This window comes from Tauraco erythrolophus, chromosome 9 (assembly GCF_009769465.1).
Source record: "Tauraco erythrolophus isolate bTauEry1 chromosome 9, bTauEry1.pri, whole genome shotgun sequence".
Classification (NCBI taxonomy): Eukaryota; Metazoa; Chordata; class Aves; order Musophagiformes; family Musophagidae; genus Tauraco; species Tauraco erythrolophus.
Genome location: NC_141473.1, coordinates 4,720,833 through 4,739,789, shown reverse-complemented (window position 1 = coordinate 4,739,789; position 18,957 = coordinate 4,720,833). Strand labels below are relative to the sequence as shown.

Genomic DNA, 18,957 nt, shown 5'->3' with positions numbered 1-18,957 from the left:
TGTTGGGAAGCTTCTTAGAGAAGCGTGGATTAAAACTTGGAAAAAGATATTGGCCCCCCCTGATTGCAGGGGGGTATGCAAAAGATATTATCGGGAAACACGAAGAATTAGGAACCAAAGGAAAGAAGAAGTAAGCGACTGAAGAAAAAAAAAAAAAAAAGCGACAACTGCCTCAACAGGAGGAGGTAAGCGACTGGGAACAATGGGAAGCATGGCTTTAACAGAACATAAGTCTGTAGTTAAAGTGCTGACAAAGTGCTAGAGAAACCAGCACTATTAACAGTTCTGACTTGATAAAACTCCCGGTACTCCTGGTTTGGGTATCAGCCCATGTACCGGAGGCAAGCTCTTCAAATATATACATGACAAGGACTTGGGACACTATAGACGTTAAACTTTGGCGTGCAGCCACCTGTGGGGATGCTGCTGGCCTGGAAAAGTCATCATCGAATCTTTTGATCCAGGGCCCCGAACGAAAGACAGACTTCTTTCTTTCCCCCTCTTCCAACGAAGTCGGTACACCGGCACTCCCGCGCCGCGCCGCCCACCGCGCCCGGCGGCGCCCCGGGAACGCCGCCGCTGCTGCTGCTGCCGGCCGGGGCCGCGGGCGCGGCGTTTGCCTCGGCGCTGCCGCCCGTGCGCGGAGCGAGCCGCGGCTGGACGGGACGGAGACGCGCGGCGGGCCCCGCTGCGCCGGTTCGTTCGCGGCTGATGGTCCCTCGGCGGGAGGGGGCGGCGGCGGTTACGGAGCGCGAGCGGCCGGAGCTGCGGCAACAACAACAACAGCAACAACAAGGGGGGGGCCGGCACAGGGCCGCTGGGTCGTCATCGCCACCCTGCCCCCCCGCCCGGCTGAGGCGAGGGAGGGCTGACCCGCCCCCCCCCCCCCCCCCCGGCCGCTGCTGCCCCCCCACCCGCCGGCCGCGCCTGGAGAGCGGCCGCTTGGCCCCGCCCCCCCGCCCGCCTGAGGCCCGGGGCCCAGGTTTTACCGAGAGAGCACATCGTAACTTGGATCGTCCCGATCGGCATCGCGGGAAATAACTAATCCTCTTCTGTTCCAGCAATTTGAACAGTTAATATCAGTGTTGCAAAACCGTAAACGTGCATATTCCATTGTACATCTGCGAGCGCACACCACGCTGCCAGGGCCTATAGCAGAAGGGAGCAGGTGAGCTGAGCCCCTCACGAGTGCAGCTCTGGTACCAAACTCGCTCATGCAGGCAAACATCTTGCATGACTGCTACCATCAGACTGCTAATGCTATTAGGTGACAATTTGGTATAACAACAGAGCAAGCCCGCTCAATTGTACAATTGTGTAGTACCTGTCAAAATATGATCATGCCACCAGTGAATGGTGTTGATCTTCGTGGTTTACGCTCGCAGGAACTTTGGCATACACTTCGTATCAGACATATGTATTTTTGTCATCATAAGATATTGAGCATGTTACTGGTATTCTTTACAATCCTACTGGGCAACCGATCATAGAATACACACATGGTACTTTGGAGAATACGCTTTTAAAACAAGAATGATGGGGAAATCTCCCAATGAAACAATAGCTAAAGTGTTATAGGTGTTAAATCTCTTAAATCAAGAGCTAAATATTTTGGGATGAATAAAATGTCACTCATGTCAAAATCAGGCACAGGCAGGGTTACAGCAAGTAGCTTTCCAACAACTGACTGAATTGGCTAAGAGAGAATTAAGACGTGTCCCTGATTTTGGGGACAGGGGAGGCTTCCTTTGCTTCCATTCGGCAGGGAGCACAGGAACCTTATGAGCATTTTTTTTTTTTTTTTTTTTCTTTGATCAGCTACAAATGGCAGTTCAGAGATAAACAGAAAATCCGGCTACTGCAGATGTGTTGGTATTCCAGTTAGCCATTGAAAATGCTAACACAGGCTGCCAACAAGCTCTTGATCTTATCGGAAATCGGGCAAAAACGATTGCAGATTTAGTAAAGGCGTGTCACAATGTGGGCTTGAAACACTATAAAGCAAAATTTTGGGAACCAGCTAAAATCATTGCAGCTTCAATATTTGCACCAGGAGTTGGAGTGGCACAGGTGTTAACTACACTGAATAAGTTGGCTTGTTGGCTTGCAAAACAAACTAATGCTACAGCTTCTGCTTTATCAATGCTCTTAATTGACAGGATGGTTAAAATCTTTAGTAAAGCAGGCATTATATTGCTAGTAGTTCTTCTATGCATAGTAATAATCACCCCCTGCCTATTGTCACGCTCCCAGCGAACGGTACAGAGTACGGTTCATCAAGTAATGGTCATAGAAAAACAAAAAAGGGGAATTGTGGCATCATACACACAGTTACAGTTGGGGTTTGACCTTGATGATTTAAGCCTGTGCTCTTTTCTGAAGTTGGGAAACACCGATAAAGAGGATGAGAAAGAAAAGGGAGTGTGAACAGCTGGTGCAGGGAGTGTGAGAAGTTGACATGAGGAGTTTGGGAAGTTGATATAGAGTGTGTGAGAAAATGATGTCTAGTTTAGCAAGTAAAAAATAGCTCCTTTTTAGGCATAGCCAATAGTAAAATTAAAATAGGTGCGTGCACTATTGTTTGTAATCAATCACAGTTGGGCGAGGGCCGCATAGACACATCGTGGCTAGAGTAATAATCTATAAAAGCTGCCTGTATAACAACAATAAAGGCCACTCTGCTATCACAAAAGAATTTTGGACACAGACAGTCACAGCTGCACAGCCTCCTTTAACAGTAATCATTAATGGGAAGGCTTTTCTGGCCTAGTTGACACAGGGGCTGATGTATCTATAGTGAAAAATCCTGACTGGCCGCCCTCTCGGCCTCTGATACAAGCCCTGGCAGCTGTGATCAGAGTAGGTGGAACACAGATCCCACAGCAGAGTGCACAGACCTTGTTAGCAGTAGGCCCAGGTAACAAACAAGCTATTTTGAAACCATATGTTTTTGATGTCCCATATACATTATGAGGTTGGGCTTTGTTGAATCACTGGAATGTGAGGCTAACCTCAAATTTTTAGCACGTCACTGATGTCCAGCCCTGACTCAAGCTGGCAAGCCGGTCTGGGTCGATCAGTGGCCATTAAAAAGCGAGCGGCTGGAGTGAGCTCAAAAATTAGTCGACGAACAGCTCAAATTAGGACATATAATTCTCTCCACTAGCCCATAGAATACTCCAAATGTTATCTCAAAGAAATCAGGAAAGTGGAGATTTATGTTAAAAGATTTAAGAGCTATTAATGCAATCATTTCACCAATGGGTGCTTTACAACCGGGTGTACCAAATCCTACTATGATTCCAGAATGTTAGCATTTGATGGTGATTGATTTAAAAGATTGGGTTATTTCACCTTTTTACTTTTTTATTTATTTGCACCCTAACGATTGTCCTAGATTTGCCTTTTCAGTTCCAGTGCTTAACAATGAACGACCCACGCAACAATATCATTGGATTGTACTGCTTCAAGGAATGATGAATAGTCCTACAGTTTGTCAATTGGTGGTAGATGATGCTCTCTGTCAGGTCAGACAGCAGATCAGGCTCAGCAGATTGCAGGTGCCTGCCCTGACCGTCAACATATTGTGCCTTCAAATACTCCAGCAGGAGTAAATCTAACAGGTTTATGTGCCAATGAATTATGGCAATCTGATATTACCTATATTCCATCGTTTAATCGATCTAAATATGTGCATGTAACTGTTGATATGTTTTCTGCCTTTGTTGTTGCTACTGCTCACACTGAAGAAAACCATGGGAGTACCAAAGAAAATCGGGACAGACAGTGATCCAGTATGGTGCCTTCTTACAGGATTGGGGAGTGACTCACACTACCAGTATCCCTCATTCACCTATGGGACAAGTGGTTATTGAATGAATTCATTTAACATTAAAACAAATACCTAAAAAAAAAAAAAAAAAAAAAAAAAAAAAAAAGGCAGTCTTCCGTATATTTCCCCACAAGAGTTAAATTTATTAGGATCAAAATTTGTAGGTAGTGCCAGCAACAACCACGTTACACAAACATGTGTTGTTTTAATCTAAGTGACCATGGTGAGTCCATCCACAAACAATTGCAATGGCTTGGAGAGCATTCGGAGAGAATTGTGGTAGAGGATTGTATATTGATATGTAAACTGTCTTTATGTTTCTTATGATTTAGTATATTACGTGTGTGAAAGTTGCTTGTATATATGCTTTGTGTCTTTTCTCCGATCGGAAGGTGTATGGATTCCACCCGTAGCTACTGGAAGGAAAAGAATTAACTGGTACCGAATTAATGACAAAGAATTACAAACTAGACTTAGTTGTGAGCACGTAACTTTGAAAAAGGAAGCTAGGAGAAATATGTTACAACTTAAAAAATCCGCTGTTGGCCAGCAGAGCACATACCTGGCGGCCTTGTCGCACGCACTGGCCACGCGTGCAGCAACGCCGTGTCAGTACCTATTTCATAGACTCTGCTGAGGGTGTAAAAGGGATGGCTCAGAGCGGAGCGGAAGGAGGCTGCAGAGCACACTGTGTGGATAAACAGGGGACGCCCTGAAGGTGCCGTGCCTGCCTCTCTTCTCTGCGATGACCCTGCCGACTGACACCCTCCTGCTCAGTGGAATCTTGGGTATAAAGGAAATAGTAAAGCCCTCAGAAAGGGAAGTAGTATGCTAGAAACTGCTTTTGCAAGGCTGTACCAAAACAACACGCTAGTAACTGGGGTTGACGGTCTCGTGCACAGGATTTTCTTCGTGCAAGAAAAGAAAGGGGGATTTGTCGGAGTGCAGATCCTTGAAGAGACTGCACGAAGAAAATCCTGTGTAAATAGAGACTGGAGCTCTAAAGTTAGGCCTCAAGGGCAGAATGCCCTTGAAGTTAAGGATAAGAAAACTATGCAGTATGATAAGGGAGTAGTGTTTGCTTAGAGCAGAGCTTCGCTAGGCGGGTACCTGTTTGAAATAAGCTGTTAAATATGACAAGCATATGTATCATCCAATAATGGTGTAGAAAAGGTGTGGTCTCAGGATTATTGGCAAATACTGTCTATATAAGCAATAAGAACTGCGCAATAAACGAGACTTCCTGCAGCTAACTCATATTGAGTCGTCTCAGTACTTCTCCAAATCCCTTCTCCGCATCACACCTCTTTCAAAACTCTTGTATTTTTAGAAGTTTTTTGAATATAAAAATACGCATAACCTCTAATAACTACTTCATGAAGATTTAACTTGTGTTAGTTGAAGTTGGTCCTCAGGAAATATGTTGATTATAGTTGAACGCCACTAATGCTAGGTACGTACCTCACATAATTCACAAGCAGATCAAGGCTGACGCAAACTCATAGAATGAATCATGGAATGGTTTGGGTTGGAAGGGACCTTAAAGATCATCTAGTTCCAACCCCCCTGCCATGGGGGGTTGGAACTAGAACTCATACAAGAAACTAGAAGTCATACAAGAACTAGAACTCATACAAGAAATCTATCAGGCAATTCATGTTAATTTAAAAAAAAAAAAAAAAAAACAAATATATCTTTAAGTGATTAACTAAAAAAAAAAAAGACATAAATTAATCAGATACACCGTTCATTTTGAATGTAGTGTTTTCCATGTCAGTAGCTAGAAACTACAGAGCAGATACACTGTGTAGCAGAAAGAAATAAAAAGAAGTGTAAGCTGCCAGTGCATGAACTATGTTTAACTTTTGTATACAACTTTTGTTACATTCCTTCTTCGGACTGTTGGATGCCACAGCAAATTTGCAAGTACAGGTCCTGCTAATGCTTGTGTGAAAGCAGGAGCAGAACTGTATTATTTACCAATATTTACAGACCTGTACATTTGCAGGATTCCCATGCTGTAAATAACTACAAGTAAACAGAAGATAACTACTGTATCCGGGTGCTTTTGCTACTAAATCAGATGCTCAGCCTCACCCATGAGCAATAGTTACTGGAAGTCACTCTGGTCCACTGAAGCTTGCCAGGTTTTGGGCAATTTTCTGCAATATCAAGTCCTTGCGCAGCTGCCCCACACAGACTATGCGCTGATGGTTTGGAACTCACTTGTGTATCAGCATAGGAAATCATTCACTCTGCCTAACCCAAGAGTAAACTGTGTTTCTCCAGCTCTGACCTCGTTGTAGTATCTCATATGGTTTTTTACAAGACATCTTTGTAAAACAGACTTCACAGTGTATTCAGCCTGATTTCCATTATTACAGCTCCTTTAAACACCCCTCCAGAAGCAGAAAGTCACTTCAAAGCCTTTTGTTGTTTAGAAAAATGATGTAGAACACTGTGGAAACAAAGAATGAAACCTTTAACTTTCCTCATCTCCATTTAATCTATAGAATATCTCACGTTGGAAGGGACCCATAAGGATCATCGAGTCCTACTCCCACTAACACGGTACAAATTGTTCCTATCCAATGCCAGGATGTTACCCACCACAAGGGAACTATTTTATGTCCAAAAGAGGACTTAGACGTCTATCAGCAGATTCTCCAGACTATCCTTTGTAAATTAATTCAAACAGCTAAATTAATTCTAACAGCTAAACCCAAGTACTCCAAAGACGCTTTAACTGATCCCCACATACTCCTCTGATGTCTTCATAGGCACTCTGACTCTCAGAGTCACCATCTGGCATCTCTTCATTCCCACTCTTGTTTTTTCTCACCTTTTTTTTTTTTGTTGCCATTTTTATCTAAGGGTAGAAAAGAGAAACAGTTTTCCTTTTACACCTGTCAAGTTGATTTAGCACTGCCTGATGACTGCATGAAGAATGAATCTCCTTGCTCCTCTCTGATGGTGCTCCATCCCTCCCAGCAGACGCAGACACCCAGAGGACCCTGTTGTCGTGGTTTTTGGACTGAGGGTCGAGACAAGAACCAAGAGGGAGCACCCACCAACCATGGTCCCGGGCAAAACATGACTCAGGCTTTTTGTTAAAACAAAACAATTTCTTAACAGTTACTGAACAAGAGACAAAAAGGAATGAAACCGGTTACTTGAGAGGAGAAAGAGAAAACTTCAGAGAAGTAAGAGAATTACTAACTAAGAGAAATCTTACTAACTGATTTTCAAATTGGTCACCTCTTTTGCTTTTTCTTCTCAGCAATATTAATGCAGTTTTGCCTGAGCCTTCAGCAAGTTGTGGCCCTGTCCATCTGCAGCTACACACATACAGGTTTAGACATTTTGCTTGGCTGAGAGGGGTCAGCTCCTAATAAGCAAGTAATTTCTGATATTTCCTCTTTTTATAAGAGGAACTTTTAGAAAAGAAAAAATTTTAGAAAAGAAAAGAAAAATCTTAGAGACTTTTTCCGTTTCTCTCTGAATCAGTTGTCTTCCTATATGAAACATAAATATTTTGGTCTCCATATTTTATTTCAGGGTGCTGCCACAGTGAGAACTTAGAATGGGATGTTCAGATACTGATCCCTATCTTGTTCTCCTTACAGGCATTCAATGTATTGCAAGTCTTAAATTAGATTACCACATTTCTCTCTCTAATTGCTCTAGCCATGAGGAACCCACCCTTCAGCCACAGTTTTTTTCAACACAGAGCAATGTTCTGGAGCGTGCATACTGCCTGGTGGTTACTTCGTAAACTGCTAGGACACTTTTTATATGAAAAATTCGAGACTACAGGGCCAAGAGAAAACCACTCACTTGGCTTCTTATCACTTGACTTCTTATCCCAAATGGTTGACCAAAAAACGTGAAACTCCACAACATATCCATTTGACAGTATCACTGACAATGTTATTATGACTTCTCTTTTTACCTCTGAAAAGGTAAAGCACAAGAAGCTTAGAATCCCAATGTTATTTTGCTGGCCTGTCTTAACCACCGTTGTTTAAATCTTCATCACTGTTTAAAACCATGTCTCTCTACTACAGTAGCAAATAACTGCACTCACTAATGCAACATGTTGTTTTATTCTGCATATCCTCTGGAAAATTTAGTGAAAGTATCGAACTAATCTCATAGAGCCACTGAACAGTGAACCACCACATTTAAACAGATATGGTTTGGGCAGCCTGGTGCAGTGGAGGGTTTCCCTGCCCATTGCAGGGGAGTTGGAACTAGGTGATCTTTGAGGTCCCTTCCAACCCAAACCATTGTATGATTCTATGAAAACAAAGCCAGATCTTAAACACAACAACCTCCCCATCCCCCTTTCCTTTTGTTCCTGGCTCTACCTCCCCACCAGCGGCCAGGGGGACAGGGAATGAAGAGTGCAGGTCAGTTCATCCATGATGTTACTGCCGCTCCTTTCTCAAAGGAGGAGGAGTCCTTACACCATTTTTCCCTTGATTCAGTGGATCCCCGACTCACGAGGAAAAAATCCCCAAACTTTTCCAGCCTAAGTCCTGCCCGCAGGATTGCAATCCTTCCCCATGGATTGCACCAGTTCGGGCTTTACCAGTCTTGGCCCCTTAGGGAGCTGCTGCCACTCGCGTCAGCGTGGGTCATCCCACAGACTCCAGATGCCTCCACGACCTCGTCGTGCATCCCATGCCCCATTATTAACAGTACCTGGTCGCGCATCCCCTGCTCCACGACCTCTCCTGGGCTCAGGCATCTCTTCCCCGACGTGGGTTTCTCCATGGGCTGCGAGTGGGTCTCTGCTCCGCCGAGTGCACCCTGGCTGCAGGGGGGCTGCCTGCCATCTTCACACCGAATGCAAGGGAAAACCTCAGCTCCAGCACACTTCCTCCAGCTCCATCTTGACTGACCTGGTGTCGGTGTGGCCGTTTCTCTTAGATCTCAGTCCTCTCTGGGGGAGCTCGGCCCGGCGGGCACCCCGGGAGCGGGGCGCTTCCCGAGTTCCCCATGCGGCTCCGCCGGCTCGGGCAGCTGCCCGGCCGGGAGCCGGGAGCGGGGGCAGCGCCCTCCTCCCGTCTCCTCGCTCCTGGGCAAAAGCCCCTTTCCCGTCCCTTTGTCTCAACTTAAATAGGGCCATTCGCAGAGGCGCCGATTTGGCTCAACCCCCCCGAGGGGGATGGGACTCAGATCTGGTGGCACAGGGAGCAAATCCCCTCTCCTGCCACCAGAACACCCCCACACACATCAAACTATCACACCTGTTCTTCCCCCCACTGGGGTGATAACACCACAGGGGAACGGAATCATAAATGCTCCTTTTGCTGTGCTACAAGGGAATTAGAAATGTGTTTGCATCAGAATTAATGAATTAACATTTCAGTGTATTTTACTAACGGTTTAATGTAGGTGTTTTTCATTACTTGGTAACATATATAAAAAATCTCACCAAACACCTTTTGAAGTCAACAGATGTAGCCAGAGAAAGGCTTCCAGAGGAGTTAAGCAAGCCTCTGAAAGAGGTAGCTGTGGTGGTCAGTGATCAGCATCATCTGTGGCTCAGGAAAAGAAGTGCCCATCAGGAAAATAATCAGACAGCAGCAGTCCTGGGGCTGGCCATAGTGTCCTCTACACATTCTTATTCCATTGTCCACGGACTTTATTTTTGCCTGGGTATGGATAGTGTGTTCAGGCAGGTTACTGAGAAGTAGCTTCTACACTGGAGATGTAACTCCACAGACCTTCTAGCAGCCCTCCAGTACTGAAAGGGGCTACAACAAAGCTGGAGAGGGACTTTTACAAGGGTGTGTAGTGACAGGACAAGGGGCAATGGCTTTAAATTGAAAGAGAGTAAATTTAGATTAGAGATAAGGAAGAAATTCTTCACTATAAGGGTGGTGAGGCACTGGAACAGATTGCCCAGAGAAGTTGTGGATGCTCCATCCCTGAGAGTGTTCAAGGCCAGGTTGGATGAGGCTTTGAGCAACCCAGTGTAGTGGAAGGTGTCCCTGCCCATGGCAGGGGGGTTGGAACTAGATGATCTTTAAGGTCCCTTCCAACCCAAACCATTTTATGATTGTAAATTCACATAGCTGACAGAAGTCTTCATTCCAAACCCAAAAGAAATAAATGAAATTTGGTTGTGAATCATCAGGCTGACCTGTCTAGCCAGCTCACTGAATAAAGAATAATATTAAAAATCAAGAATGAATTCAAATAAATAGTGATTTGTATTATGCTGGCATTTCAGGAACAAGTCTAGACTCAGGTTCATACTATTAAAATCTATTCAGTGAAACCATCCTTTTTTTGAAGAGATGTTTTTCTCACCTTAAAAATTAGTTTGAATTCAGAGAAGACTGCTAGGAGAATTATGGTAGAAAATGGTTTTCTCTAGCATAATCAAATGTGTTTATTTTGATTTTTTTTTTTCTCATGTTACATTATTCGTTGAAGCCATGGGTAAGGAAAGAAGATGATCAAAAAGGTTTGGCCAATTTTGAGGACATTACTCATTATTAATTCTTAGTCATCCTTTGTCCTCTTTTGTTGTGACATTCTTTAAAGGATGGGCTCTTAAGTGGAATGGATATGTTACATTTCATTATTCTACATATTTGTAGAAGTGCTGAGGAGAAAATAAAAGCTGGTAGATGAAAGAACACTCATTAAAAGCCGTATGTTTTCATTGTTGCTTGTCACATCTGGCAATTGGGACGTGATACAGGTCATATTAAAATTCATGGGATATGTACCTAGGGCCAATAAGCTCGTTCTTATAAGTTAGTCATATAAGAAGTTTAAGAAAAAGCTTTAAAATTGCAATCTACATTCTAGGTCACAGGAGTGCTCCACTTTCTCTGAGCTCCTCAGGAATGGAATCCAACTGCAAGATCTGAGAGGACACCAACGGGCTAGAAAACAGCAGTGCTGGTAATTACCCAGCATATGGGTAATTCTGGGCTTATTTCTTCTCAGTTCTTATGTGAGTCATTCATCACTGAATAGCCTTCACTTAAATACCAGCCTATATACACAGTCATCCCCAACCTTCCTTCTACTCTCCGATTCAGTTCCCTAACCCAAAATCTTTTCACACTTAATCTCTTTTGTGTTTCCAGCTCCTGCCCCGTTTCCCTTCACACCTTTCCCTCTAAACTCCTTGACAAGCTGCCAAAAGCCACTGCAGGCTCTGCTCCCCACCAGACCCGCACCAGTCGCCCACCTATCTGGCTTTTGGTCCTTGTGCTCCACTCAAAGGCACCTTGCCAATGTTTCTAATGGCTTCTTCCTAGCCAGAGCTCTCAGGTATTACCCCATCTTCAACGTGCCAGCAAAGTTCAACACTCTGGATTTCAAATGTCTTGGGAAAACTTTGACTTTGATGACTCTCTTTGCTTCTGGACTTCCTCCTCACTTTCTAGGTACACCTTCTGCCTGCCTGTCTATTTTCAGTCTCCCTCCTTTTCATCTCTGCTCTAGCTAATCCCATCCAAAACCACAATTTTGGCAACCCATGCTGATTCACAGGCTACCTTTTCCTTCTGTTTCCTTCTGTTCTAACTGGAAACCTGGTATATCTTGGTGACCTCTTCTTAAGTGCTTTCAGCTCTCAGTTCAATGCCTTATATATCACTCTCTCCTATCTTCTTCCTAGTGAACAAAGTCATCATTCAAATGCCAGTAACACCATAAACTCGTCATGTTTTTAACTTCACACTCTCTTCAGATCTTCATCACCATTTTGCCACAAAATCTTTCCAGTTTTTCCTGAGTAATATCTCTATGATTCAGCTTCTCCTCCTTATTCGGTCACTGATCTTTCTCCAAGACTTCATTATCTCTTATCTTGATAAAAGCCTCAATTAAGTTACTATTAGTCTATTTTATACATTCAAATTCTTTCCGCAAGATAATTTTCATGGTTGCTTACATTGGCCATTTTATCCTTTTTTTTGCCTTCCCTCACTGACTCGTCCTCAGATACCATGTTCAATGAGATCCTGACCCATCCAAGAGATTCCTATGCCCTACACAAATTAAAAAAAAAAAAAAAACAAAACAAAACAACAAACCAAAAACCTTAAGAGTGATGCTGTTGAGCGGGTGGCAACATTACACAAAAATAAACAAACATGGGGTAAGTAAGCTGTGATGCATCTGAAGAGTTTCATGAAGCCTGGGGAAATTAACAGATAAGACAAGACAAAAGTAATCATGACTACTACACAGACATGTATGTTGGATGGCACAAAGATCAAACACTGGAAGACCTATGAAATAAATGTGCACTAAACCCCTTTCTGAGCTCTGTCATATAAATAAACATCACTCCTTTATTTTCTAAATCAGTCAAAATTGAAGTATGGTCAAAGTAACAACTACTATAACAAGCATAAGTTTTGTAAATCAAATCAAAATAATTATAGATTTAATTGTGGCAGATTTAGGCACAATGGGGTTGACGGTGGGAATTGTTTGGTTGTGACTCAGAACAACGTGCAACACTGAGCAGTGCTTGTGGGGACCTCAGCCCCATAAACCTCTCACTCTATGCAGACAGACCCCCAAAGCATTTGTAGGGGTCTGCCCCACAGATGGTAGCTGAGATGGCATATATTAAACCCTATTAAAGGCTCCATAAAAATAACCACGTTGACGTTAACAAGCCTCTTTCCATTGCTTTGGATAGAGGCCCAAACAAACAAGGACGGAATTAGAAAATGGGAATACGTATATACAGAAACCTGTCAATCCAGCTGTTTACCTTCCAAGGATGACCTAGTACCCCTTCATTTATGAGTCATTTAAAGGGCAAGGAGGCAGGCTGATATTTTTAACAGTTATCTGCATCAAATACTTGCAAATATTGATTCTAACACTACTTTAAAAAAAAAAAATAAGCATTGCAACCCCACCGGCATCAATATGATTTCTTTCTACTTTAATCTTTCGTAGATTGAAAAATATGTATATTCTCACCACCTTCAGTAATTAGCTTAAATAAATTGAGTCCGTGTCATCTGTTATGTGCCGTGTCCTTCAGACTGCTACGTTTGATTTCAACTTTGATTCAAAGCTGGGGCTGATCAGTACCAGCTGCTCAGCCAAAGGGCAGATCACACGTTCCCGTTCCTCCGCTTTCTTCATCCCAGCTCCCAGCCAGGCTATTGTTTGTTACAACTAATTAATCCCGCATGCCCTGGCTGCCAGTGAGCCTCATAAAAATCAAATTTTTGTATTTACTGCGTGTCCGATAAATTAATTCCAGTTCTGGGTATATGTATAAGCACATAAATGTGTATATATATACACAATACATATATTTACACAGCCAGATGTATAGTGACTAATCATGGATATCTGTTTGGCAACTGCTATTGTTATTTCTAGCCATCCTCTTAACAGGCTAAATGTGAGAAACTATGGGGATGTATTATTATTTAGGGACTTCTGTGAGGGGACGGATTTTCAGATCTTCATTTCAAAGCAATCCCCGGTGACACGGTGACATGGCACTAAGGTTTGGTGTCACTGCACTGGCAGGACCTGGCCCTCGCCTGCCTTCAGGAGAGGAGAAAGGAGCAATTTCAAACATTGCAGCCAGAACTTTTAACACTGTCTGCAGTTAAAGTCGCTTGACACTTCCTGCTAAAAAAAACCCCTGTTTTCACTTACATCTTTAACAAACGGTGACCATTCTCTTTGTTGGGTGTTTGCCTTAGAGCTTATTATGGCTATTTCAGTTAAAATAGTTCAGCTGCTCCCGAGGAAATACACTGTATTTTCCCATATTAAAGTAAGTCTAACAGCCAGTTTGTTGAGTTGGTGTCAAGTCTCCACGTGCTGGAGCAAGGAGCAAAGGTTTGGTGGAGGGCATCAGTTGTTTGTTGTGCCTTTGGCTATTTTCTTGAAAGCTCATAGGCTTTAAAACCTGTTATTGCACAGGGCTGGTGAAAGCTTGGAAGCTCAGCTGTGTCAAAAGAGCACGAGCTTGTGGTGGAAGGAGGGACTGAGCTCTTTCCAGCTGCTTTTGGTGGTGCATCACGAGCCTCTCACGTGCTCCCCTTGCCCTTGTGCTTGGCCATGCCAAGGAAGAGCAGGAGGTTGAGGAAGGACCTCATCTAACAGAATGTAAAAATAAAATGACTCCTTGGACTCAGAGAGTCAGACAGGGTGGAAAGTAAAAACCAGTAAATTAAAAGATGAATCCTGCACATGTCAATAGGTTGGCACACAATGGAATGTTTTCTGAGGAAGAGTTGAGGAGGTCTTTTTATCCTTTTCTAATTTCATAATTTTCTATATAGAAAAATGAATGTGATTCCATTTGTAAGCTCGAACATTCTTAGGAAACGACTGAATTCAGACTACCTGTAAGACCTCTATGTAAGACCTATGTTCCCCTAATAGGTCGGCAGTGCAACATAGTTTGAATTTTGTACTACTATGTCTACAGTGCATAAACCAAACCAGGTTTGGAATGGATGAGCATTCCACAATGATGGAGGTAGTTATTACTGCGGCTGCTGCCTTCTCTGCACCTGTAAGGTGCTCAGTGTAGCGGGGAGGGAACAAGGAAGATGCCTGTCTGTAAAGATAAATGCACATTGCCCTCACAGATTGGATGCCATCCTCATCTCCATCATGTTTGGTGGAGCATGTGTGAAGCCATGGTGCTGGGGAAATTGGGGAAAAAAGCCAAGAGGAAGGTGAAAGCAGAGCTGAACTGCAGAAACCTCACTAGAGGCTGGAAATCTATATTGCCTCCACCACACTGAGAAAGAAAAAGCCTGGTCCTTAATTAGGTAGCTTTAAAATCCGTGTGTTGCCCGTGGTTAGATAAGAAACCTAATAAAATAGTCCAGGCAGTATGGATTGCTTGGGAAGCTGCTGCCAAGCTGCTGGCCCCTGAGGGAGCCACGGGCACCCATGTCTCTGTCTCTGCCCCCCCTGCGTTTGCTGTCATCCTTGACTCCTGCCATGAGTTACACTGGCAATCCAAGCTGCCTGCCCCACCAACACTTCTCCACATTTCAGAAATGGTATTTTCTTATTGCTATTTCTTATTATAAAAGCTAAGGAAAGGCAAATTAATTTCTGTTGGCGTTAACATTAAATTGAAAATATTTTGTTTACTATCTGCTAGATGTAACTGGGAAAAGTTAAAGCCACTCTACAACTCTGATGCTCTGTTTTGCTGTATTGCATGTATTAACAGCTCTAAATTGCAAACTTTGTGCCAGCTGTTAACATTCAAAGTTTCCTTCTGAAATAAAGGGGAGTTCACCTGCAGGGGAGTGAGATTTGACCCCAAATCTCGAAACTCTAAAGTTCCTCACATCAACTAAACTCACTCCTAAGTGTCCCAAACCAGTAAAGTCCCTACCATACATTTCGGAAACACAGAAAGAAATTACTCTTCTTTCAGAGTGGTGCAATTAGTTCTTAATGGGAACAACGGGATGGTAAAAGCTGATTGAGTTTCTGGAAACTTTGATAAATGCATATTTTCACCCAATCAAATGCAAAAAATAGAATATGGAATTAAGGGTGGCTTTTTTATTATAAGACATTTTTGTTGCTGTTTAATTTCTTTATTTTACAGATCAACAATTAAATTGAGCTTGTTATGGCTTAGTATTTTACAGGAAGATCTTTGTTTACATATCTTCCTCTGGAGGGCTTTGAAGTGAAAACTCAAAGATTAATTCACAGGTTTATAAGTAAAACTAATTCAGGAACCTCTCTTAGATTAAAGTGACAAGGGGTATAGAATCAGCTTTTACTATGGAATCTGTCTCTCTTCTTTTGCTTATAGGACAGCAACTTTAGCAGCAAGTCAGTTGTCAAGTGTAATTAAGAAGGAAAAGCCCATATACTAGCTAGAGTGCAGCAGAGCTAATACATTACCACTCTGAAATCTCTTTGCTTGATGAGGAAAGGGTTAAAAAGCCTATAAAAGTTCTGCAGATCTGTTCTGTGGGATATTAAAAATCATTTGTTCTCATCATCATCACCACAAGCGCATTTATCGTTGTTATTACCAAGACTGCCATTAACTGGGTATTCATTAATGCTAAAAGTCACAGTCAGCATGAGATTCAGCAGACTCCAAGCTCTGCAGGAGGAGGTGGAAAGTTACCTGGTGGAGTTTCAAGAATGGATTTTCCTTTTTTGTTGCTTTTCTTCGGTTTTAACTCTTTCCTGCTCGGTTTGAACCCAGGGCGCTCCTCTGTCTCTGCAGCACGAACAGGTCCTTCCTCTCCAGGTTGCTCCGTGAAAGGAAAAAACTCTTCACCGGGATATGGAAAGGAATAATAATGATCCCTGTTGCTAATTTCCTGCAGGTAATAATCCTGATCATCCATAGGTACAGCTCGGGACACGTCCCCCAGCAACGCCAGCCCGAAGGCGCAGAGAGCGAGGCAGAGTTGAGAAGAACACGAGCCTTCCTCGCTAACGGCAATCATCGTCATTTGCTTTTGCAGAAAACTCCTCTGCCAGTCCCAGAACTTTATTTGGAAACAAGGAAAACGGCAACCCCCCTGCTCCCAGGAGACGCAGAGGGCTGGAGGATCCTGCCTGCGAGAAGTGCCTCCGCTTTGGGCTACTTTTGCCAAAGTTGCGAGGAGCGCGGCGGGACGGAGGGCTGCGGAGGGAGGGGGCAGGACGGGGATGCATGTGATCGTCGGGCTCACCAGCCAGACAGACGGACAAGCGCTTCGCTCCGCTGGCGTTTGGCAGGTGGGATCTCCAGCACGGTTAGTTTGCTGCTTTTCCTCTCCTGCTTTTCACTTCTTTCATTATTTTTTTGTTGTTTCTGCTGCTGCAGCTGCTTTTTTTCCAAAAACCGGAGTTACAAGACACTTTCAGCTAAGTCCCCTAAGAGTTTCTTTCGTCTTGCCGTGCGCAGCTGATCCAAGAGAGCATTTATCCGAAGAAAAGTAAACTTGGCAGCCAGCCTTTGCCTCCCAGCCTGTGTACAAAAGTGCTTCCCTCCCCCAGGAGATGCTGTGCAGATGGGGGTGGGCACACGGAGCTGGGACCGAACCCTGCCTGCATCTGGTGGGGTTCGCCTGCCTCTGCTTTGACCCGAGACATACATGAAGATACATGTGATGTGGGGTCTGTGGCAAATAATCCTCGTTCTATGTATGTTGTGCTGTATTCCCTTTCATAGTTTGCTTTAATTTTTAGTTTGTACAAACGTAAGCTCCTTCTGCAGCACTGATCTCAGCCTCCTTTGTTTATATTAGTTTTTATATAGCTTATAGTATATATACACTATAGTAAATATATAGTATACATACACACTATAGTATAGATATAGTTTATATATAACTTAGTTCATATATGCTATAGTATATAAATTACGTATAAACTACAGGGGGGTTGGAACTAGATGATCTTTGAGGTCTTTTCCAACCCAAACCATTCTGTGATTCTATGATTCTATATACAATAGTATACATAGTGTATATATGTACACTATAGCGTGTATATATGGTTTATCTATAACTTAAACACTATAACATATAGTATATATACACTGTTGTATAGATATAGTTTATATATAACTTAGTTTATGTATATATTTCTTTATGTTTAAAACTATATGTTGGTTATACAGAGCTAATATAACTCAAACACATAACATATGCCAATTTATAAGAGGTTTCTCCTGGGGTATATGGGAGCTCCATGGACTCAGCCCTGCTGGAAACCAGGAAGGACATGTTTTATCAGTGGCCCTTTTTCTCAGTCTTTTTAGAACCATCCTGACTTTTGTTCTCTCCGAAACATCTTCTGAAGAGATTAGGAAGCGTCGTGCTTGCAGCTGCACGCACGCAACCCAGTGTCGTTAATGGAATCAATTTGTCTGAGAATAAAATCTTATCTTTCATCTTTTTCATACCTCTAAAATAACCTTCGGCGCCGAAGGAAAAGTGCAGCAGTTGGCTCGCATGAAATATGAATCCTTACTCCCGTGTTGAAAACACCAGCTTATATTTTCATCATGTATATTGTATTTCTTGCCATTGTCCAGTCATCTAGGAGGAAGCATTACATCTGTTACCCCATTCTTCATTCTGCCTTTGCAATCACATTTCATGCGTGTTTCTCATGACTTTAATACCATAATAAGCATTATTTCCTATCTCAGTACCTGTATCTTTTGGTATATTTGGGTTGCAGACTGTGGGTGATCCAGTCCCATATATTTAATGTATTCTCTGTATCCAGTGGCAGACAGAATATCCTGGATATCCCATTTTAGTGATTTCACAGATGTTCTATTTTCCCTTTCCAAGGTATTCAGTCCTCTCCTCCCTTGGTCCTAACTTCTAAGAGCAGAGCACAAGCTACAGAAAATGTGTATAATTTTGTTACCATTTACAGCACAGTCACTCTTTTGCAAATACTGTAGACATTGACATACTTAGAGAAGTAACAGAAAAAAATAGATTTTTCCATTGACATTAATGACTTTTTTTTTGTAACTAAAGGAGCTTTAGCTGCAAATTATTATTTAATTCTTTGCAGTGGTCGAAGACGGATACATAGAAACAGAAGAGGATTTACATTTACAAGCATAACAATAAGTATTTTTGCAAAACATAGGGTCAAGTGCACATTAAAGACCTGAGGAACGTGACTTGGGGGTATTTTACATTATTTGCTCTTGGCAACTTTACATATGTACATTTCAATAATGTATTATGTAAACATCATGTATTTTCTTTCCGATACAATACCTTTTATATAGAGACAACTGTATGGAGTTTTTTATACTATATATTATAACAATGTGTCATATTGGGTTTGAACCTCTTTAATAGGAGAGTATGCACAGTAGCTGTATGTATGTAGATGCATGACTATAGCTGCATATAATATAGCAGCAAAAATCTTCTCCTGCCAATATTAGTCCTTTACTTACTTAATACATATAAAAAAAAAATCCATTCAAATGACACAAATATCCACCCAAATGTTACCAGATCATCGATCACAATACTTTCTTATTCATGCATCCAACAACTCATTGCTGTAAATTCATGTTGTCTAAGTGAGTGGTAAAACTAGGGTCTAAGTCATGGGCCAACAGTGTTTCATCTCATTCTTTC

General features: G+C 42.6%; 1 protein-coding gene across 1 annotated transcript in view; it reads right to left on the bottom strand.

Annotated features, from left to right (window-relative positions):
• CPXM2 (carboxypeptidase X, M14 family member 2) overlaps positions 1 to 16,299 on the bottom strand; it is an 85,782-nt gene extending 69,483 nt beyond the window's left edge. The window contains exon 1 of the mRNA XM_086616333.1: positions 15,972 to 16,299. Within this exon, the coding sequence (XP_086472459.1) occupies positions 15,972 to 16,299 (328 nt within the window). The remainder of the gene's footprint in view (positions 1 to 15,971) is intronic.
• Positions 16,300 to 18,957: the final 2,658 nt, after the last annotated feature.